Source organism: Miniopterus natalensis, chromosome 19, assembly GCF_054644295.1.
Source record: "Miniopterus natalensis isolate mMinNat1 chromosome 19, mMinNat1.hap1, whole genome shotgun sequence".
Lineage (NCBI taxonomy): Eukaryota > Metazoa > Chordata > Mammalia > Chiroptera > Miniopteridae > Miniopterus > Miniopterus natalensis.
Genome location: NC_142099.1, coordinates 29,465,807 through 29,490,484, shown reverse-complemented (window position 1 = coordinate 29,490,484; position 24,678 = coordinate 29,465,807). Strand labels below are relative to the sequence as shown.

Genomic DNA, 24,678 nt, shown 5'->3' with positions numbered 1-24,678 from the left:
GAGCGAGCACAACTGATCAACTTTGTCAAATGTTGCTGACAGGTTAAATAAAATGAAGACTGAGGATCGACCAATGAATTGAGCAGCATGTAAGTAAATATTACCTTTAAAAAAAGTTTTGATAGAATGTTAGGGAGAGAAGCAGATTACAGTAAATTCAAGACCAAACACAAAGTGAGACATTGAAGCCAGAAGTTTAGACAACTCTTTCCATGAAATTCCTGTAAATGAGAAACAAAATTTAAATAACATGATTACAAATCTGAACTAAGGGATAAATGTAAAACACTACCCAACTATTTCCTAATTTATAATTTCTAAAGTATATACAGATCATTACCAAAAATTGAGCATGAAAGTAGAGGACAACAAATTTCATAAATTTAAAGTCTAACAATATGTTCTGAAAAACAATGTAATTAAGCAAGAACTCAATCACAAAAAGATAAAAATTCATTATGTATTTGAATATTTAAAATTGCACTTATAAATAACCAATGGATCAAATAAGAAGTCATAATGGAAATTAGAAAATATTTTATAAAGAAAGAAGTTCATAAAATATGTAGGACATATTCAAAGAAGTATTTTGAGGAAATTTTATGAACTTAAATATGTATATGAGAAAAAAGAAAGCCCAAAAAGTAATAATGTAGGCATTCATCATAAGAAATTAGAAGAAGAAAAAAAAGAAAAGAAGTCTAAAGAAAATAGAAGGAACTAATAAAGGATGAAATAATAAACAATAGGGAAGAGCACCAAAGCAAAACACATTGATCCTCTGAAAGGACTATTAAAAACAATAGACTAGCAAAAGAGGAAATCACTACAGATCCTGTGGACATTAATTAGAATGGTGAAAGGATATTGTAAACAATATTATTCTAAAAATGTTTGTTAATTTAAATAAAATGAACCCATGCCTCAAAAAAATAAATACTGACTAGCATAAGGAGAAATTTCTAATTGTTCCTTTATCCATTAAATCAGGGGAATGTCTGGCCCTCAGGCTGTATTTGGCCTACAAAATCATTTGGTCTGGCCCTGTGCCAAGGCAACCACAGGAGAGACTCGAATATCAATAAATCTAGGAGCTTTATTTATAGCTAATTTTTAAGTTGATAATTTTGTATGGCCCATGAATGATGTTATAAATATCCAAATGGCCCTTGGCAGAAAAAAGGTTCCCCACCCCCTCATTAAATAAATAAAATCATCCCTCAAAGGAAAGTTCTGATGCAAATGGTTTCACTGATAAGTACTAAAACTCCAATATTATACAAATTGTTCCAGGTATTGAAAGAAGATAAAATGAACTGGAAAGATTATCATAAGGCTTACATTACCTTGATACCAAAATCTGATTTTTAAAAGCCCAAATAAAAGCAAATTATTGGCCAATTCGATTATAAAAATAGATGTAAATATCTTAAACAAAATATTAGTTAGCTGAGACCAGAAATCTATAAAAATTATACTATACCCTAACTGATTTGACAAAGAACATCCATTCCTAGGGAAAAAACAAAAAACAAAAAAAACCTCTCAGTAATCTACAAATAGAAGAAAACTTCTTCAACCAAGAAGACATCTATGAAGAATGTACAGCTAATATCATACTAATACTGAGTCTGACTGCTTCCCCCTTAGATGTGAAAAAAGGTCAAGAATGTCCACTTCACCATTTCCATTCAACAATGTACTTGATGTTCTGGCCAGTGCAATAAGGCAAGAACAGGGACAAAAAGCATGTAAAACTGTCTTTATTTACAGATGACCTAATTGTTTATGTAGAAAACTAAATGGAATCGACAAAAAGGCTACTAGAACTAAAGGGTAAATTAGTAAAGCTGTATAATAACAGAAATATATAAAAATAAATTGTAAAACTTCTGGTTTCAGCTCTGACATATGTAAAGAGCTTAGAAAACATCATTCCCATTGTTACAACAAGAAAAAGATTAAACTGAAAATCAAAGACTTTTTGTGAAAACATCAGGATAGTGAGGTGCCGGATAAACTGGTACCCCAAAATATGAAAAGAAAGGCAAATCCAGAGAGCACAACTGAGGTATGTTTATGTGGAGCAGAAGTCACTGAAATCATAAATGATTAAGAACATTTAAATGATAATTCTGATGCTGAGTGTCATTAACATGAAAATGAGAAGCTCCTAGGGGCCAGAGTCTTAGACATGTCCCTATGCTTCCGTGTGTTTACCTCCAGAAATCCCACTAAGTTCTCACAGTCTGAGACTGTCATAGCCAAGAGAAGCCTAAGGAGACACGACAACTGAATGTAATGTGGTATCCTGGATGGGATCCTGGAACAGAGAAAGGGCATTAGGGAAAAACAAAAGAAATCTGAATAAGGTATAGACTTTAGTTAATAATAATGTACTAATATTGGTTCACTAATTGTATCAAATGTACCATACTAATGTAAGATGTTAATAACAGGAAATTGGGTATGAGGAATGTAGGAACTTTATACTATCTTCACAATTCTTCTGTAAATGTAAAAGTGCTCTAAAATACAAAGTTTATTTTAAAAACAATTGTATTTTCATATACAAACAATAAACAATCAGAAAGTAAAATTTTTAAATTCCACTTACAACAGCATCAAAAAATAGGAAATACTTAGGGATAAATCTGACAAAAGAAGTACGCTAAAAATTATAAAATATCCTACAGGAAATTAAAGATCTAAGGAAATGGAGAGACATACTGTGCTCGTGAGTGGGAACACTTGTTATTCTTTAGATGTCATTTCCGCTCAATTCCAATCAAATTCCCAAGCAGGCTTTTTTTTTCGTATGTGTGAAGCTAATTCTAAAATTAAAATGCAAAAGAACTAGAATAGCCAAAATAACTTTGAGAAAGAAAACAGTTGGAGGACTAGCACTACCTAATTTGAAGATTTAACACAAAGTAATCAGAAGTGTTGTATTTGGCATCAAGATATATAAATAGATCCATCAGACAAAATAGATAGTCAAGAAACAAATCTATACATATATGGACAATTGACTTTCTACAAAGGTGGACAATTCGGTGTAGAAAGGATAGTTTTTCAACAAGGTGCTGGAACAATTAGATATCCATATGCAAAAATGTAAACTCTGATCTATATCTAGCACTATATACAAAAATTAACTTGAAATGGATCATAGATTTAAATGTAAGAACTAAAACTATAAAATTACTAGAAGAAAACATGGGAGAAACATGTTACCTTAAGCTTGATGATTTCTTTAAAAGAACTCAAAAAGCTGGATTCATGTTTTTAAAAATCAATAAATTTCACTTAATGAAAATCAAGAACATATGCTCTTTATTTTATTTTTAAATATATCTTTACTGATTTCAGAGAGAGGAAAGGCGAGGGAGAGAGAGAAATAAAAACATCAATGATGAGAGAGTCATTGATCAGCTGCCTCCTACATGCCCCTGACTGGGGATCGAGCCCACAGCCCGGGCATGTGCCCTGACTGGGAATTGAACCCCGATCACCTGGATCCTAGTTCGATTCTCAACCGCTGAGCCACGCCCGGCTGGCCCATATGCTCTTTAAAACGCAATGTTAAGACAAGCCACAGGCTGGGAGAAAATATTTGCAAAACACATACCTGACGATGGACATATCTAAAATACAGAAATAACTTTAATGGCTTAATAAGAGTATAAATAACTCAAGAAAAGTGTGCAAAAGATTTGAATAGGCACTAAGGAAGATACATGTATTGTACATAAGCACATGAACAAATGCTTGAAATCTTTAGTCATTAGGAAGGACAAACTGAAATCATACCTAAAACGAAAATACCTAAAATTAAGATACCACACACCAAGTGCTGGTGAGGATATGGAACAACCGGAACATTCATACACTGGTGGTGCAAATGTAAAATAAAATAGTACAACCACTTTGGAAAAGTTATGGTTTCTTCTAAAGTTAAATATATATCCATTATATGACTCAGCTGCTCTCTCTACTCTTAGGTACTTACCCAAGAGAAATAAAAGCATATGTCCACACAAAGACTTACATAAGAACATTCATAACAGTTTTATTTGTTTTACCCCAAATTGAAAATAACCAAAATGTCTATTTGACATATCCATACAATGGAATACTGCTCAGTGATACACAGAAATTAATTCTTGATTATATGTGACAACATAAAAAAATCTCAAAATAATTATGGTGAGTGAAAGTAGCCTGACAAAAGTATACTGTATGACTTCATTTATATATTATTTTAAAAAATACAAACAAATTTCTATGACAGAAAGCAAATCAGTGGTTGCCTAGGGACTAGCAAAGCAGGAACAGGTTACAGAAGGGCATGAGAAAGCTTTCAGGAGCAACGGTTAGGGCTGCTATTCTGATTGTGACAATGGTTTTACAGGTATATACATATGTCAAAAATGACCAAACTGAACACTTTAAATATGTGCTAGTTTACTGCACATGTTTGTCAATTATACTTCAATAATACTATTAAAACAAATGTACACCAAAAAATCTCCAATTATACATTTATCTGTTAGAAAATTTAAGAAACTACTAAAATGCTTTCAAAGAACTTCTAATGACATGGGGAAATGCTAATGGTACACCATTAAGTGAAATTGCTTAAATACATAACTGACTATAGGATGATGGCAATTACATAGAAAGCTTATATACACACATATAAAAATAGTTCTGGTTAGAAACAGATCTATATTAATAATAGTTTTCCCTGGGTTATGGAATCATGGGTGATTTAAACTTTCTTTACACTTTTCTCTATTTTCCAAGGTTTTCTTTGTTGATGTTGTTATATTTGATTGCTATTTTTGTTTTACCTAAGGTTGCAATATCCTTTTAAACAGGAAATTGAAAATAAATGAAGAGAAGCAGTCAAGTAGCTTTCTATCCTGACAAGTGATTCCAATGTATGTACCACAGAGTGTTGAAAGATGAAAGAGAAGACCCTGGAAACTCATATGTGAATCAAGTATTATCTGTAACTTAGTCATTTGTTTCACACTCACAGGAACTACTATTTTTCAGATGTTCACAGATGCACTGAAAATTCAACCTTCCTGCATCTATAAAACCTTTATTTTTCACATCAACAGGTACTAAAAGGAAAACAAAACCACTAGCATGGAGGTCTTCAAAAACCTATTCCCTTATACTTACTGCCTGTAGGCTGATTTACTGGAATTTCTTCTCCTACCCTATCAGTATGTAGGAAGGGCTAAGCACAGTACCTGACATTCAATTAATAAGTTCTAGTACATGTTCCTATTATTCTGCTATGACTTTTTATTATATTCAAAACCACCCTTTTTCTAAGCTACTATAAAACCTGTGCTTTATGTATTCTTACACTGTTCAGACCCCAGAACATAATTTAAGTTATAAAGGTAAATTAACAATCAAATACCAAAGTCAAACATGCTCTGTACCAAGAATATTTTTGTTAAACATTGAGGCTTTCTGCAAACATAAGATTGAGATTACTAAAAGTTTGAGTCCTGGTTAAGTGTGGCATTAACAATCTGTGATCGATCTTGGGGGAATCATTTAATGTGTGCTGAGGTTCCTACAACTGTTTTGTAATAACCCTCCCCAAAATTAAAGTCAACAAATAACTTAATTATCATTATAAAAAACACTACAAAAAGCAGAGTTATTTATAATAAACTATTAGTTGTGCAAAGGCTAATTGGTTTACCTCAAAGAATTATTCTCTGCTTTTTGTTTGCCAAGTTCACTTTTGGAATCTATTGCCTTTCTTGCTAGTGATTTCATTTCTTTTTCCACAGTGGTTATGGTTTTCTTCATCAAAGTCATATTTGACATTTGCTCCATACATTCATCATCATGCTATACAAGTAGAATGACAAGATTACTGCCATCACTAAAAAGTCTTAGTGATCTTCCTAAAGAGACGCCTTCTTTTTGTAAAAACTAGTATATGACAAGATTTATAGGATGAGATGATCAGATTAGACTTGAACATTGTGGGAGGCTGTATGGACAAGATATTGTGGAGTAGGAACAAGAATAGTATATCCATCTATATTTTCAATCTGGTTCAATTTGACTTTAGCATACATACCCTTTTGGGAAAAAAATCCTTATTTGTTGCCCAACATTAACAAATTATAGCTCTAAAGTGGAATTTTTTTCCCCTATTTTTTTTAACTCATTATGTTACCAGAGAGTCTCCCTCATTGGCCAAAATGGCACAGGAGGAAGTTCTTACACTGAGTAGCCAAAATCTAGAAAGATGAATGGATGGGGCCCAAGCACGCCAAAAGCTATCAAGATAATTGTATTAAAAAAAAAGAGCCCTCCCCTCTTTATTCCTATAAGAACCACAGGCTTGAATAGGAAGGGAGATTTGAAATGGGAGTCTGACATTCTCCCAGGCCATGTGGCTCCTGAAGAAAACCTCTTTCCTTTTGCACCAGCACAGGCCTCACAAGTTTGGCTTTCATTGTGTCAGGCAGCCGAACCTCCATTTTTTTGTTCAGTTACAATTATATCAACATAATATATTAATTAATTTTGGTAACAGAAAGTCAAATTCTCTTAATTCTGTTTATATAGTAATAACATCTCAAATATATATCCATAACATCTCAAATCCTTGGTTAGTAAAAAAGGTGGTGCTTCACATTTAAATTCATTTACATATATTTTCCTCATTATTTTCATTTCATCATAATTTTTTTCTACTCTAGCTACTCTTTAGGTAGAATAATTGAGTTTCCCTGTATCTGGCAATGTTATCTTTAATGAAATAGGGAAATGAAAAATTTGCTAAAATCCCTGAGAATGCATCCCTAATGTCTTTTTAAAAAAGAACACACTTTGCAGCCTAACATAAAAAATATTTTACTCACATTTTTGGAAGGAAATAAACAATGAAGAATTAACAATTTACACCATATATTCCACCTTAAATATTTTAGGATTACAAACCTTATCTTAGAAAAATAAAAGAACTTCTCCGAACATAGACAAAAAGGAAAAGGGGAAAGCCACTGACAATTTACAGCCAGAAGTGCAAAAGTGATTTTTCTTTACTTTAGGAATTATACATGCCAGCTCCTCTGTTCCAAGTGAGCCTTTTCATTAAATGCTGTCTCTTGGGCAATATAGTAAAACAACAACAAAAACAGTGCTTTCAATGTCACTGCATTGTGTTTCACAAATGTTCATAAAGATAAAATTCTTTCAAACCTTTAGCCTTTCCCTCAGATTATCTCGTTCTGTGGTCATTCTTCGTAAATCAGTGAAGGCTACATCTCTTTCAGTCTCCACCCGCCAGTGGATGGCACGTGCTGTTGTTGTTTTAGGAGACTGACAGCTTTTCATCATTTCTTGTCGAAGTTGAGCAATTTCTTCCTGTGCCTATTATTTAAATAGATAGCCTCCTATTTAACAAGCTCTAGAACAAACATAAATTCAAACCTATTATCAATATGCATGGAGTAAGATAATGGCATAATTTTGACTTTATACAAATAAATGCAAATTATGTCCCCCAAAATGCAAATAGATATATACAAATAGAAGTTTGGTTTACAATATCTTTGCCAAAAAAATTTTTAAATAAATTTGGAGGTGGTCAAAGCAAGATAAAAATGATTTACTAGAAAATTTATATGGTATACTTCATTTTGTGATACAAACATGAATTCAGCACAATTCAGGAAAAATACTGGTTTAATAAATATTATCATAGTGTTCTAGTCTTTCTCTACATAAATGTACATGCCATAGTCATGTCCTAGCTACCTTTACCCTGATAGAAAGGCCCACCAATCCTTACTGACAGCCCAACATACTCTCTACATACTGTTCAACCGTCCTCAGTTTCAAATCTACTCTACATCTGCAGATGATCATATCCTACTTTGTGGCTTAAGTCCTTAGCTTCCTTCCTCTAGATTATAATCACCATCTATTCAGCTAGTCTTCAAATATCAGAGGAAGACATGTTACTTCCCAATTCCCAAAGCTAAGCCTTCACCAGAATCTTGGACTTCATCTCCTAAAGTGTCTTCTAAGATATCCCTGATTCAATTATAATTATTTCCTCACTTTGAATAGCACTCTCTCCACTGGCTCTTTCTCCCCTGACTTCAGCCATGCACAGGATTTCCATATCTTGAAAAACTGTCACTTAATCCTGTTGTGTCCATTTACCATCCTATGACTCTTTTTTTCTCTCTTTTAAGTGTCTGCACCATGGCCTGTTCCTTACTACCCACTTTCTCATCCCAGGGTGTGGTAACCTGGCTTTCACATCCACCTCTTTGCAGAATTACAGCTAATAACCTCACCAAATCTAATGGCCTTTTCTCAGTTCCAGTTCTTGATACTTTGACAACATTTGACATTGTTTTCAACTCCTTCCTTAAAATTTCTTCCTTCCTTGGTCTTATAACATTGTTCTGCCTTAATTTCCTGTCTTCTTTCTCTCTTTCAAAGGTTCCTCTGCCAATTGAATAAAGCTTCCCAAGATCCTGTACTTTTGCATTCAGAGACCTCATTCACTCTGAAGGCCCAAAAGTCACCTCTAAGCAGGTGACTTCTAAATCTACATATACAGCTCTTGCTTTTCTCCCCACTCCAGTCCCACATTTCTTACGGCCTGATGGCAACTACAACCTGTGGATGTACTCCATCTTTCTGAAACTAAACTCATCTTTTCTGTCAAATCACCAATGACTTTCCTCATTCTTTTTCTATTACCACAATTCTTCAGGCAGTCAAAACAGAATGTCAAACATTTCCATTCATCTCTCCTTTGTGCTTGAATCAAATCTTGTCAAGTCTTCTTTGATAGCATCCTAGCTTAGTCCCTTAATGCCTCATGCATGGACTACTGTAACAGCCTTCTAAAGAGTCCATGTTTTCTCCCTCCTCCGGTTCTCTTGAAGGAGAAATTGTTATATAAAAAGGTAATACATAAAGATGTATGAAATAATATAAAATTGTTACCAGGTTGAAATTGTAAAAATGTGGCTTTGGTCTTATTTCTTCTGCTTTAAAATTATAAACTGCCCATTGCTTATAAAGCAAAGTACAAACCCTTTGTAAGGCCCAGTGAACAGCCTCTACCATACAGTCCAGAAGCTGCTAAACCACACTGGCTCACAGGCCAAATCCAGCCTGCCAACTGTTTTTTGTAGGTCTATAAGCTGATAATGTTTTTTACATTTTTAAATGGTTGGGGGGAAAATCAAAAGAATAAAAATATTTCATAACAGGTAAAATAATGTAAAATTCAAATGTTAGTGTTCATAAATAAAATTATATTGTAACACAGCAAACTTACTCATTTGTATATTGTCTATGGATGCTTTCTGTGCCATAGAAACAGAGCTGAATAGCTGTTGACAGAGATCACATGGCCTGCAGAGCCCAATATTTATTAACTGGGCCTTCAAGGAAAAAGTCTGCAGTCTCCTGCTCTAGTCCACTCTACCTCTCAAGCCTCAGTGCCCCTTCCTCCACTGACACACACCTTCGACTCTAGTCTTTAGCTGATCCACTTATCTGCTGACTTTTCCTGTCTATCGTTTGCCTCACACCATTCCTTCAGTCCTAAATGTTCTTTCATACCCCTTTCGAGATAATAGAAACCCCATTCATCCGCCCCTCAGTTCTCAAACTCTACATCATCTAGCAAAGATTTCCTTGATCACCATAAATAAAAATGTCCACTTATTTTCTTTTTACAGTATCGTCTGGCCTATTTATGAACTAATGCACACAGGCTTCTCATTAAGAGACTTTCCTGCCCCTTAGCGGTCACGGTCTTATAATCATGAGTACATACACTGACTTAGGTTTCATGGCACAGACACCAGGGAGTTCTAATCAGAGCAAAGCAATTACCCCACACACTTAGAAGTGGTAGTCACTTTTTAAACTGCTCAAACTAAAAATAAGAAAGCTAGTTATAGAAGAGAATATTATCTATCACTCATTACATAGCTAATATAATGTTTAAAATCTCATTAAAATGCTGCTGAGAAGAAATTATCAAGATTGAGATTACAGTGTGAAAGAAAACAGTACTGTGATGTGATTTAGCCAAAAGGATTCCATGCTATGACATACACTGGGCATTTATTTTACATATTAAGATGTATGCCGAGACTGTTCCATTTCCATATGGGCCAATACATCTTCAACAAGCTTAATTAAATAGCAAAGAGCAGACTCAAACAGGAGTCAGAACATCTGTACTATGAATATTGCTGTTCTTGGGCAAATCAGTTAGCCTTATTAGACCTGCCTTCTCATACATGAAATGAAGCAAAGAGGCCATATAATCATGATATCCAAAGTTGCTTTAGTTATTTAAAAACAGATAATTAAGGTTGACTTCAAACTAAAATAAAATCCATTAAGGTGAATTTTAAAACTAAAATTAAAAAAGAAACCAACAAAACAGAATCTGCATCCTATCATTTTTCTCTCAGAGTAGCATGCCCATAACCCTGCAAAGTTGTTATAATTCTTAATAAGATTTGATATTCTAAATGAAATTATGTTGGTAATGTATGGGGTTTAATATTTGTTGAGTAAAGAAACTAATTAATTTTAAGCTAAAAATTGAGATAAACTACAAACTGATTTTACTCTCTGAAATTACACAAATTATATGGCAGTTTCTAAAGTGATTGATAGTACATCAAAATGATGTGTTAGTATTTTTTTAATCCCCAAACCCAAATCTTTTTACCTTGAACTCACTATATCCTTTCATTTAACATTTTCCCCATTTCCTATTCCAAAAACCAGACTATCTCTATGCATGTATATGACCTTTTATGGGTATGGGAATAACACACATGTGTGTGTACACATATACTGTATTTGAAATATATTACATTTCATTAAAAATATCTTAAGAGCAAAGTTAGTTCCCAAATGGTAGTTAAATTAATTTGATTGGCAGATTTAAGCATAGCTAAAGAATTATATATCTCTAGAATGAACTGTTATTACTTACATATTTTGTTTCCTTAAGACAACTTTACCTGTTCATAAAGAAGAAAGGTCTGGTCTCTTTCAGATGTAAGAACCTTGATATTACCCTGAATTTCTGCCAAATGACGCTCATATTTTTCCAGCACGCATTTAAGTTCTTCATGGTCTCTTGTCTTCAAAAGTTCTACATCACAGTTTGTACCCTGTAATTATTATATAAGAAATTTGAAGTTCTTCTTTGACCTGTAGTACAAATAGAAAAGTACTACTGATGGCAGTACAGTCTCTACTTAAGCAAACATGACTATATAATGAAAGGAAATGATGAAAGAAAGTTTAAAAATCATTTCTCTTTTAAATTTTTATTGACTGATTTTAGAAAGAGAGAGGAAAAAAGGGAGGAAGGAGGGAAAGAGGGAAGGAGGGAGAGGAAGGGAGAGGGAGAGAGCGAAAGAGCGAGAGAGCGAGAGAGCGAGAGCGAGAGCGAGAGCGAGCATTTATTTATGCATTCACTGGTTACTTCTTGTATGTGCCCTGACAGTAGATCTAACCCACAACCTTGGCGTATCAGGATGAGGCTCAAACCAACTTAGCTACCCTACCCTGCCCAGGCCAAAGTCACCTCTCTTTTAAACAGCTTCATCCCAAACTGCTCCACATTTGTCTGATTACCTCCCAACCACAACTGATTCTGGGGATAAAGAATCAATGTTGATGATCCATCAAAGAGACCTGTCTTTCAGTCTCATTAATATACCAATTCATGCCAATCAACCTGAATTATTTCCAAGTAAATCAAAGACTAAAAGTCAGTGTTTGAGCAACAAACTCCAAATATTTATAATTTTCCAAAAACCTACCCAGGAAGATGGAGAGGGGTGTCTTGGGCTTTCAGATCTACTTCTAATCATCTTTCTCAAGTTTTGAGCTTCACTCTTGTAGTAATCTCTGTCTGCTTCTAAATTCTTGACAAAGGAATCAAGTCTGGAAGGAGATTTATTTTGTGCTTTTTCAATCTCTAAAATTACCTTGCCAGGGAGGAAAAAATTAGGCCATTATTTCAAGCTGAGCTACAGCATCATTTACTACATGAAGCTGAACACAAAAAGAACTGTTAAAAACAATAAATGTGGTGTTCTGAAAGTAACTTTTAAAAAATCATACTTTTAAGAAAGCAGTTACATCTCTTTCTTTTATTTTTTTTTAAGATATCTTTATTGATTTCAGAGAGAGGAAGGAAGAGGGAGAGGGAGAGAGAAACATCAATGATGAGAGAGTCAGCATTGATAGGCTGCCTCCTGCATGCCCCCAACTGGGGATCAAGCCCACAACTTGGACATGTGCCCTAACCGGGAATCGAACCTTGATCTTCTGGATCCTAGGTCGATGCTCAGCTGCTGAGCCACACCTGGCTGGGCTCTTTCTTTTCTTGCAGTACTGAATGTTCTATATTTTTATTTAACTAAAAGTACTCCTAAATTTGCTCAATAATTTTGCAGAAAAAAATGGTAAAGAAATTTCAGAGGCCAGAAATGTCCACAGATCTAGTTGCTTCTATTAGTTATTTCTATTAATTCTAGAAATAAAATTAATTTACTTAGAATAACTTGTATAGATCTAAGTTTTGTTCACTAATTATTCAAGGAATGAATAATTTAAATGAATGCTGGAAACATTTATTTTATGACATTTATTTTACCAAAGCAATATTAGGAGGAAATGACAGATATACTTACAGAGAAGGTGTTTCAAATATTTTAAATAATAGCATTAAAATGTCTAAATAGAGCAGTTTTCATTTCACATTGTTGGACAAGAAAAAGATATTACTGCCCGGCCGGGCGTGGCTAAGAGGTTGAGCACTGACCTAGGATCCAGGAGATCATGGTTCGATTCCCAGTCAGGGCACATGCCCAGGTTGCAGGTTCGATTCCCAGTGGAGGCGTGCAGGAGGCAGCCGATCAATGGTGACTCTCTTAGCACTGATGTTTCTATCTCTCTCCCTTCCTCTCTCTGAAATCAATAAAGATATATTTAAAAAAGAAAAAAGATATTACTTAGAATTAAAACAACAAAGTTTGACCTACAGATATTTATTACTAAGAATACAAGTTAATGTGTAGACAAACTCATATTTTGAGTTACTCAGTTATATTACTCAGTTATCATTTTAAGTCAATTAACAGCTAAGGGCATTAATAAAACTAACCAAAAGCTCTCTCCACCTCTAGGAGAGAAATGAGTAATGATGAAATGGAGCAAGAATAGCATTGCTCGTATAGATGGGAGCACCCTTGTGCACCAAGCAGAGAGGGCTGATTATAGAACACAACATTTTTTATTGTTCACAAAATTCATGAGAGTCAAAACATATGTTCAATTTTTTATAGTTTTACTATACTAACAAAATAAAAATTATTCCTTAACATATATTTGATAAAAATGTACTTACAGATCTAAGTCTTTTTATTGTATCTTCCAATACAATCATATTATTTTGCTGTCAAATGAATTCAATCTGAAAATCAAGCCAGAAAAAAATTATTTGGATTTTAAATGTTTAAGCTCATTTAACTGGAAAGAGAACATAAAAAAAGTAAGCCAGTAAGCCACTTAAAAATAAAAACATGCAGACAGTGAATATTTTGCAAAGAAAAGATACTCTACCTCTTTATGTTTACCTATCTGTGACGGTAAAAAAAAAAATATATGATGAAATATAACAGTTCCTTTAAATTATATAATGTTTTGTATAAAATATTGATTATATTTTACCAAATTACTTCCTACAAACAGGAAAAAAATGTTAATACTTATTATAATCCTGAAGATTATAAAAGCTTTCCCAAACCACTATAGTCAGAAGTGATTTTCTTCTGAACTCTTGTAATAGTTTAGTTCAATCCAACCCTCAAAAACTGTTTGTATCAGTTTTATGATATAGAACACACCCAGTCTTACAGTATAGCTGCCCATAGTTATATATTTAGTATATGACTAAATTGTATGTTCCTAGAGGACAGTGACTATGTTTTTATGCAAAGCTGTAAAGCTCTTCGCTAAAAGTTGTCAAGTTAGCTTTGGCTGGGTAATTCAGTTGGTTGGAGCATCGTCCCAATAAGCCAAGGTTGCCGGTTCAATCCCTGGTCAGGGCACATACAAGAATCACCCAAAGAAGGCATAAATAAGTGCAACAACAAATCTCTCTCACTCCCTCTCTTTCTCTCTCTTCCTCTCTCTAAAATCAATCAATCAAAATTTAAAAACATACATATTAACAAAGAGGACCACCCATTCTTGGCAGGTTGTTCTGAGTGGCTACTAAACATTTATCGAAAGCTATGCTCTAAACACATTACATGGATAAAAGTTGGCAAATTAGTTTAATAAATTTATTTTTCAATTAATAAACCTCTCCTTTGTTATTCTAAACTAAAATGTACTATATTTTAAATATATTGAAAATATAGCACATTTAAAAATTACATTTGACCAAAGTACTTTTATAAGATTTCTCTGGCAATTTTTATGAAATATTAAGGGGTGTTATAGTATGAGACATAGCTTATGTATAGTTTGGATAAGCTCATATATAGTTATTTGGGTAGACAATTTTCAATGCTTTAATTTATACTACTGTGTAGAAACTTAAAAAATGGATATACAGGGGTGGGCAAAAGTAGGTTTACATTTATAATACAAATAAATAATACACCAATTAATAATAACTGTTTTGTGTTCTCACAACTGTAAACCTATCTTTGCCCAACCCATATATTGAATTTTATGTGTAAAGATTTCCATACTACATTAGTATAAAAACTCAACATGCCCTAAAATTTTATTTAGTATGATACATTCTTGTAAAAAATAAATTTATACACAAATATCCTAGATGAAGATAGAAGAAAACTAATAATATATAAACTGAGAAAGATGGATTATGTCTAGCTATAGCAAAGTATGATTATGGTAGACATTATTTTATATAGACTGAAATTTTTAATAGACATTACTTTACATATAAAAACACACAATGCTGATTCCACTCTGAAAAACTGGCCCAAGTGAAAAGATGCTAATCAAGTGTGTTCACTTATTTGACAATTGTTTAATGAGGACCTACTATGTGCCTGACCTTGTGTTATATACTAGGTATGGAGGTGAATATAACAGACAAAAGCCTCTGCCCTCACAGAGCTGACATTCTAGTTGAAAAGAGAAAAACAAAATATATTAGGTAAAATATATGTCCGATAGTGACTGTGTCATTAAAAATATATATAATGAGCACTCAAATCTGTTCTAGGCACTTGACATTAAAAAAGTGAACAAAGCACACCAAGATCCCTGCCTTTGGGGATATTATATTCCAACTGGGTAGACAATAAAAAATAAACCCAACAAATAAATTATGTAGTAAAATAGAATTAAAAAAGCAGAGTTAAGGATATTGGGAGTATTTATGAAGGAACAGACTGGAATTTTAAATAGGGTAATTGAAGAAGTCCTCATTGAAAGGAGCCCTTTGAGCAAGACTTAAAGGAGAGAGAGTGTCAACTATATAAAAATCTGGGAGAACATTCCAGGTAGAAGATACAACCTGTAGGAAAGGTCTTAAGGCAAAAGATGTGTGCTAAATTCCAAGAAGTAGTAAGGAGGCTAGTGTGGCTGGAGTGAGGGAGGAATAAAGTAGTAGGTAAATGTTACAGAGAAAAATAAAGCAGGGGAGAGTGAGTAGTGGGACAACATCAAGTGTAAAAACATCCACATCATATGGGTATCAGAAATAGATAAAGTGAGCAAAGGATAGAGAACCTGTTTGAAGATATAATGGCAGAAAACTTCCCTAACCTGGTGAAGGAAAAGTTACACATATTGAGAGGTCATGTTTTCTTATCCATTCAGCTATCCTATATCTCTTGATTGGAGCACTGAATCCATTTAAGGTTACTATGGATAGGTACTTCTTTATTGCCATTTTTTCTTTATGCCTATGTTTCTCTCTCTCTCTCCATTTCCTCTGTTTAAAGCAATCCCTTTACATTTCTTGCAATGCTGGTTTACTGGTAATGAACTCCTTTAGTCTTCTTTTGTCTGGGAAGCTCTTTATTTCACATTTTATTTCAAATGAGAGCTTTGCTGGATAAAGCAGTCTCGGTTGCAGGTTCTTGCTCTTCATTGCTTTAAATACTTCATGCCAATCCCTTCTGGCCTGAAGTGTTTCTGTTGAGAAATCAGCTGAGAACTTTATGGGAACTCCCTTGTAGGTAAATAAATGACCATTTCTCTCTTGCTGCCTTTAAGATTTTCTCTTTGTCTTTAACCTTGGCCATTTTAATTCTGATGTGTCTTGGTGTGGGTCTGTTTGGGTTCATCTTGATTGGAACTCCTCGTGCTTCCTGAATTTGTGTAACATTTTCCTTCACCAGGCTAGGGAAGTTTTCTGTCATTTCTTCAAACAGGTTCTCTTTCTCTTGCTTGCTTTTTTTCTCCTTATGGTGCCCCTATGATGTGGATGTTATGTTTATCGGTGTCCCAAAGTTCCCTTCAACCATCCTCCTGCTCTTTTTTTTAAGAATAAATTTTTAGAGAGGGAGGAAGAGAAATGTCATTGTGAGAGCACAACATCAATTGGCTGACTTCTGCCACCCACCCACCCACAGGGGATTGAACCCACAACCGAGCCATGTACCCTGACCAGGAACTGAATCAGCAACCTTTCAGTGCATGGGATGACGCCCAACCAACTGAGCAGTATCAGCCAGGGATCCTCCTGCTTTTTAATTATCTTTCCTTTACTGCTCTGATTTTTTTTCTATCTTGTCTTCTAATTTGTTAATTTGATCCTCTGCTTTCATCCAGCCTACTTGTTATTCCTTGCAGTACTGTATTCTGTATGTCAGATATAGCATTCTTCTATTTTTTGTGGTTTCTATGTCCTTTTTCATGCTTTTGAGCATCCTTATAACCATTACTTTGAGGTCTATTTCTGATAAATCACCTCCATTTCATTTAGTTTTTTTCTGGAGATTCCTCCTTTTCTTTCACTTGGGGCCTGATTCTCTATTTTGGCTGTCTCTCTGTGTTTGTTTCTATGTATAAGATAGAACTGCTATGACTCCTAGTGTTGGTGGGGAGGCCTTCTGTGGGACCTAGTGGTACAGTCTCCTTGATGTCCTGAGCTGGGTGCTCTAGCTGTGTTGATTGAGTCCTCATGTGTGGGTTTCAGATGCAGGGCACTGTCAGATGTTGTGTGTAACTGGCCTTGGGCTGTCTATAGCTACCACTCTGCTCTTAGTTTATGTGTGCACCTACTAGACCTTGGGGCGGGGGGCAATCTGTATAAACGGGTGGGCTTCTTCCAGCTTAGAGGTCAGGGCAGATCTGTGGTCAGACCAAGGCTCCCTGAGGTCCCCCTCCACCTGTCAGCTATTCCATCTCCCCCCTGAGGTTGCCTGGTCTTCCTGAAGAGCCTTCTGAAGAGGGTCAGTAGGATTAACCCAGGCTAGCCTAGCTCGGGCTAGTGGGCTCCCTGCTTGGGGATTACACAGTCAGGCACTCAATGAGGGAAAATTAGTGCCTGCTTCAAAGCCAAACTCTTCAGTCTCTGCCAGAGTCTCCGACTCTAGTCCCACTAAGGGGGTTTGCTGCAGGATACAGCCTGAAGTCTCCTCTGCAGGAGCAGGTTCAGTTGCCCTGGGCTCAGGGGGTAGATTTACATCTAATGATTCCATTTTCTATTTGAGTAATTGTAAACAGTATTGCAATTTAATTTTGATTGCCACATGTTAATTGCTAATATACAGAAATGTAATTAATATGTTTGCCTTGTATTCTGACCTTGCTGAAGTCATTTATTAGTTCTGGTTTTGTTACTGCAGATGTTATTAAATTTTCTAAGTAGATAATCATTTCATCTTCAAACATGGAAAGTTTTTTTCTTTATTTCAGGTCTATGTACCTTTCAACCTAGTTATATCATTATACTGAAAGGTAATTTCTTGTAGACATCATAAAGCTAGGTCACGTTTTCTAATCCACTCCACCAGTTTCCATCTTTTAACTGGGTATATTTAGACAATATGTATTTAATGTAATTACTCTTATGTTATGATTCAAGTTGTGACTTTGTTGTTCATTGGTTTTGTGTGTTTTTGTTTAGTTTTTCTTGCCTTCCTGTGGGTTATTTGAACATTTTTTAGAACTCTGTTTTGAATCTACAGTGATTTTAGTACATATCTCTGTATGGCTTTTTAACGGTTGCTCTAGATGTTACACTATACATTTGTAATTTTTCAGTCTACTTTTCCCAGTTAGAGCGAACTGTAAAACCTTACCACCTCCATGTTTCTTTATCTTCCTCTATTAATAAAATAATTGTCTTAAATATTTCCTCTATATGCATCAAGAACTACATTTGACAAACCTAATTTAGAAAACTAGAAAAAAAAAATCTACTGCATTTACCCCTATTTTTGCTCTAAATGTTGTTCTTCCTTTCCTTCTATTCTTCCAAGATTCCTTCTTTTATGCCTTTTGCCATTTTTCTTTTCAATCCTCACCTGAGGATAAGTTTTTATTGATTTTTTTTCCTTTTTTTAAGAGAGAGAGAGGGAGAAAGAGAAAATTGATGTCAGAGAGAAACATGGATCAGTTGCCTCCCACATGGGCCGATTGAGAATTGAACCCACCAATTTTTGGTGTAGGGGATGATGCTCCAACAGAGCCACCAGCCAGGGCTCCCTATTTTTTTAGGGCAGCTTTACTGGCAACCAATTCTTTTCGTTTTCTTCATCTGAGAATGTCTTGATTTTCCCTTCATTTTTAAAGGATACTTTCGTGGAAACAGAATACTGGGTTGACAGTTCTTTACTTCCAGTACTTGAAAAATGTTGTGCCACTTCCTTCTGACCCCCATGTTTTCAGATCTGCTGTCATCTGATATTCCCCTCTAGGTAATGAATTGCTTCTCTGGTTTCTTTCAGCAACTTTTTTTCTGTCTTTAGTTTTCACAAGTTTAAATATTAAGTGTATTGGCATGGGTTTCTTTGGAAGACTCCCGGTAGGTATTCACTCACCTTCTTCAATCTGTCTTACGTCTTTTTCCAAATTTGGGGAATATTTAGCCATTACTCCTTCAAATACTTTTTCAGCCTCACTCTTTCCTACCTTTCTTGCTGCAACTACAATGATCCAAATGTTGTATCTTTTGCTATGGTTCGACCTGCTCTGTTCCTGTTCATTTTTCAATTTATTTTCTCTCTGTTGTTCAGGTAATTTCTATGTTTCTGTTCGCATGTTCATTAACTCACTCCTCTCTCCTGTGTATTTTGTTGTTTGAAAACACTGAATTTTTAATTTCAGTTACTGTATTTTTTAACTATTTTTTATTGTGGTGAAATACACATACCATAAAGCTTACAATTATAATCATTTTTTGTATACAATTCAGTGGCATTAATTATATTCATAATGTTGTGCACCCATTCCATATCCACTCCCAGAACTTTTTCATCATCTCAAACAGAAATTCTGTACTCATTAAACAAAACCATGAATTTTCCTATTCTAGGCACCTCGTGTAAGTGGAATCACAATATTTGCCCTCCTTCACCTGCTTATCTCACTTAGCATGTTTCCAAGGCACATCCATGTTGTAGCATTGTATCAGAATTTCATCATTTTAAGGCTAAATAATATCCCATTGTACGTACTACTTACTACATTTCATCTATTCATCTGTTGATGAATATGGGTTGTTCCTACCCCTTGCTGCTTTGAATGCCGCTGCTATGAACACTGGTGTACAGATATCTGTTTGAGGACCTGCATTTAATCTTTTGAGGATATACCTAGGAATGGAATAGCTAGGATCATACTATAAATTCTGTATTTAACTTTTGAGGCTCTACTAAACTTTTTCAACATGGCTGTACCATTTTTACATTCCTACTAGTAATGTACAGGGCTCTAGTTTCTCCATATCCTCACCAATACTTGTTATTTCCTGGGGGGAGGAGTGGTGCTTTGTTTTGATAATAGCCATCCTGATGGGTATGAAGTAATATTGTGGTTTGAATTTGCATTTCTTTAGTGGTTGGTGATGTTGAGCATCTTCTCATGTGCTTATTGGCCAATTGTGTTTCTGGGAGAAATGTCTATTCAAGCCCTTTGCCGATTTTTAAACTGGGAATTTTTGTTGTTGAGCTGTAACAGTTCTTTATATATCTGGATATTAATCCCTTATCAGATATATAATTTGGAAATATTTTATACTATGCATTTTTAATAGACTTTGTTTTTTAATAGGCATTTTTAGGTTTACAGAAAAATTGATCAGGAATTAGAGATTTCCCACATATCTTTTGTAAACCCCTCGCCTCCCCAAACACATTCAGTTTCCCCTCTTACTTACATCTTGTAATAGTGTGGTACATGTTACAACTGATAAACCAACATTGATACATTATTAACTAAAGTCCATAGTTTACATTAGGGTTCATTCTTTGGGTTGTAGATTCTATGGGTTCTGACAAAGATATGATGACAGTATTCATCATTATTGTATCGTACAGAATAGTTTCATTATCCTAAGAATCGCCTGTGCTACATTCATCACTCCCTCCCTCTAAATCACTGGCAACGCCCAGCCGGGTATGGCTCAGCGGTTGAGCACTGACCTAGGATCCAGGCGATCGGGGTTTGATTCCTGGTCAGGACACATGCCCGGGTTGCGGGCTGCAGCTGATCAATGACTCTCTCATCATTGCTATTTCTATCTCTCTCTCTCCCTCTCCTTTCCTCTCTCTGAAATCAATAAAGATATATTTAAAAAATAATAAATAAATAAATAAATAAATAAATAAATAAATAACTGGCAACCAGTGATCTGTGTCTCTGTTTTATCTTTTCCAAGTAATATAGTTGGAATCAGAGTATATAACCCTTTCAGATTGGCAATACGCTTTCAAGGTTCCTTTATGTTTTTGTGGCTTGATAACTCATTTCTTTTTATAGTTCCATTGTATGGATGCACCAGTTTGTTTATTCATTCACTTACTGAAGAACTTAGTTGCTTCCAAAATTCCATTGGGCTCTTCTTTTTATCTTTTAAGTCTTTGCTGAGATTTTCTATTTCCTTTAGTGTGTGTCTCAGGCATGCCCAAAATTGCTTGCTGAAGCATTTATAAGATGTCTGATTTAAGATAATTGTAATGTCTAATTCATCTCTGTGTTGGCATATCTTGATTGTCCTTTCTCATTGAAATTGAGATCTTCCTAATTCTTAGGATGAGGAATGATTTTTAATTTTTATTGAAACTTGACATTCTAAGACTCCAGCTGCTGTTTTAGTAGGCTTCCTGTGACATTGCTCCAGCTAGAAAAGAGGAATACTGCCTTGTTTCTGCTAGGTGGGATGAAGTCCAATTTCTACTCGAGGCTTCCATGGACATCTAGAGAAGGTGAGGCTTGCTGTTATTCCTAGGCAGGGATGGAAGTTCAGGCTCCTTGCTAGGCCTCTGCTGATACCTCGCAGCTAAGAAGATCAGAGGTGCCTTGTTACTGCTCTCATGTGTCCTCCACTGTGGGGGGTGGACTTGTTAATGCTGGGTTATGGTAAAAGCCCTAACTCTGCAGTATGTCTCCTCTGACATCACTCCAGCAAGGAGGAAAGGGGACACCTCTTACTACCATGTGGGGATAGATGTGTAGGCTCCCTGTGTGGTTTCCACTGACAGTGCAAAGTTGGGAACTTCCCTTACTGCCTTGTGGGTACAAAAGTCTTGGTTCTCAACTCAGCCTTCTTCGATACCACCTTCTTGGGATGGAGAACTTGGTAGGGGTTGGGGGGTAGTGTATGAGCTGCAGCTGGGGATCCTTATTATAGCCTGGCAAGGGTAGTCTTGGCTCTTTGCTTAGCTTTTGCTGGCAGGAATGGGGCTATAGTTTTTCTACTGTGTTGTTTAAAAGTAGTCTGCCTTGCTAGGCTGTCCCTTTTCTAGTCCTTTGGCTAGAGAGAGAGATGGCTTTTCTGAGACCTTTCTTTGTCTGCACCCACTGTTGTTTCTGAGGGCCAGTTTTCCCAGCACTCTGTCTGGAATATATGGAACAAAACTAAAATCCAGGAACTCACCGTGTCATTCACTGTGTTGAGGCCCCTAGTCAGTCTTCCTTCTTCTTCCCACCTATCAGTGTTCTGCTTGCTTTATATGTAACGTTCAGGGTTTTAGCTGTACTTCGTAGGAGAAATAGGGAAGTAAGTCTACTCCTTCTTCCCAAAAGACTCTCTTTCCTTTAATGGCATTTATTAATAGCTACACCACAGATCAGGCACCAGGAGAAGACAAACAATACTGAATTTGGAGTTCAGAGAACTGGGTTCAAATCTTAGCTAACTTGGGAGCTCAGAGAAATCCTAGCTCTGTCACTCATTAGTTCAGTATCATAATTCTTTATCCTCTTGGAACTTCAGCTTCCATGTCTGTAAAACAGAAGTAACATCACTGTTTCACAAGGTTGGGAAGAAGTGAGATTTTGTACTTGAAAGCACCTAATACAACACTTGGCACATAGTTTGCACTCACTGACTCTGAATCTATGTGTATCAAAATGGCTAAGATAAATATGAAATGATTAGAGACCCATAAAAAAACCATAAAACTAGCACTGAATTAATATTTATTCTCCATCTTCTTAATTTAAAATAGGCCTCAGCCCAAATTAATTGAGGGAAATACATATATAAATTAAATGTAACCTGTAATTTCAGTGTAGAGATAAATTTATCTTGATTTCTCACTTTTTATTCTAGCTGGAGAGTATTGTGGTACTTTTCAGCTTCAGAAATGGGAGTCCCAAAATTATGTTCTTTGGTGGTAACCTAGTGGAAAGAATGGGCATAATACCGAGGCATTCAATTTAAAACAGCTTTGTGATTTCTCACAACAATCAATAAATTTTAAAAATTATCAACATTCTTAGATACATTTCAACTGTTTCTAACCTTGTCACACCAGCAAATTTTTAAATTTTAAAAATTAACAACATTCTTAGATACATTTTCAACGGTTTCTAACCTTGTCACACCAGCAAAGCAAGCTTTACTTTCTTAAAATTTTATGTTATAAAACTTTTCTGAGTGTTTTCCAAATATAAAACTACAATATTGAACATGCTTTTGTTTGTTTTTTTATATGTTTTTATTGGTTTTTTAGAGAGAGGAAGGGAGAGGGAGAGACAGAAACATCAATGAGAGAGAAATATGGATCAGCTGCCTCCCGCACACCTCCCACTGGGGATCGAGCCTGCAACCCAGGCATGCGCCCTGACCAGGAATCGAACCGTAGTTCCTAGGTCGACACTCAACTACTGAGCCACACCAGCTGGGCACCTTAACATGCTTTTAAAAAAAGGCATACCCCATCCTATCCCCTTCGCAATCAATGTACTAAGGACATATCTGGTTGCCAGCAAATTAAGTAGTCGACCTCTAGGCCTGTGTTTTCCAATATAGCAGCCATTAGCAACCTGTTAATTGTTGCTTTTGTATATTAACAAAAAGGTTTGCTAGCTATATCACAAAGGGCTGACTTCCCTAATATATAAATAATTCCTGGAAAAAGAATACCCTAGTAGAAAAATTGGCAAAGAATATGGATATTTCACATACATGGCTTTTACATTGATTTAAAAATATTCAGTCTCACCATTTAGAGTGATACAAATTAAAACAACACTGAATACCCTTTTAAGCCATCACACTGGCAAGGAAAATAGTTGGATATGTAACTTATACGTCACTGGTGGCAGTATAAACTGACACAATATTTATGTGTCCAGCAACATTACAAATACACATGGCTTCTGTATAAATTACATTTCTAGGAATTTTTCCCATGCACATATTTGTACATGGGAAAAATAACAAGATATTTCACTTTGACATACTATACCTACTACTCTGCATTGTGTTTTACTTGACAATGTATCTTAGAAATTGTGTAATTTAGGAAAATAATTTGTTCTTTCCCTGACTCTAGGCTGCCTTGATGTTAAGGAGAGATAATTTCTACAAGCACCATAGGTGTCTCCTGGCAACACAGCTGTTATTCCCCAAAATCTCGGGAAATTACAGGATCAGGATTTTTCCCATAACACTCTAATTCAGCACTTAGCAGTGTGATAGATTTACCTCCCTTTTTTCCTTTCCCTAAACAAAACACAAGGCTGCTTTTCTGTTCTTCATTCCAGCAGTTACTGCCTCACTTGCAACTTAAGCATTAGATCCCACAGAGTACTTCTAATTATGAGTCATTTAGGCCTTTATGGGGTAGGCTGAAATCCTAACTACCATTTCTTACACAGTTTCTGTTGAAAAGCATGTTCCTAGTTATAAAAATTTGACTTAGAATAACAGAATCAAATGACTTTCACGATAGCAGTACTTTTCAATTTTTAGTGAATATAGGAATCCCTTGAGAACTCTGTTAAAAATGCAGATTTTTATTCACAACAGGCCTGAAATGGTGCATCTCTAAAAAGCTGCCCAGTGATCTCTATTTGGCTAGTACAGAGACTAGACCCATATAAAATTCCCATAAAACAAGCCCTGAATTAATATTTATTCTCCATCTTCTTATTTTAAAATAGGCCCCA

At 35.2% G+C, this 24,678-nt stretch overlaps 1 protein-coding gene across 1 annotated transcript in view; it reads right to left on the bottom strand.

The window, feature by feature from the left end:
- Positions 1–23,887, bottom strand: part of LOC107543708 (testis-specific gene 10 protein-like) — a 53,243-nt gene extending 29,356 nt beyond the window's left edge. The window contains 8 exon segments of the mRNA XM_087828083.1: positions 5,735–5,911; positions 7,114–7,166; positions 7,252–7,422; positions 11,070–11,222; positions 11,880–12,047; positions 13,472–13,537; positions 22,157–22,504; positions 22,823–23,887. Coding sequence (XP_087684209.1) covers positions 5,735–5,911; positions 7,114–7,166; positions 7,252–7,422; positions 11,070–11,222; positions 11,880–12,047; positions 13,472–13,510 — 761 coding nt within the window. The 5' untranslated portion in view covers positions 13,511–13,537; positions 22,157–22,504; positions 22,823–23,887.
- Positions 23,888–24,678: the final 791 nt, after the last annotated feature.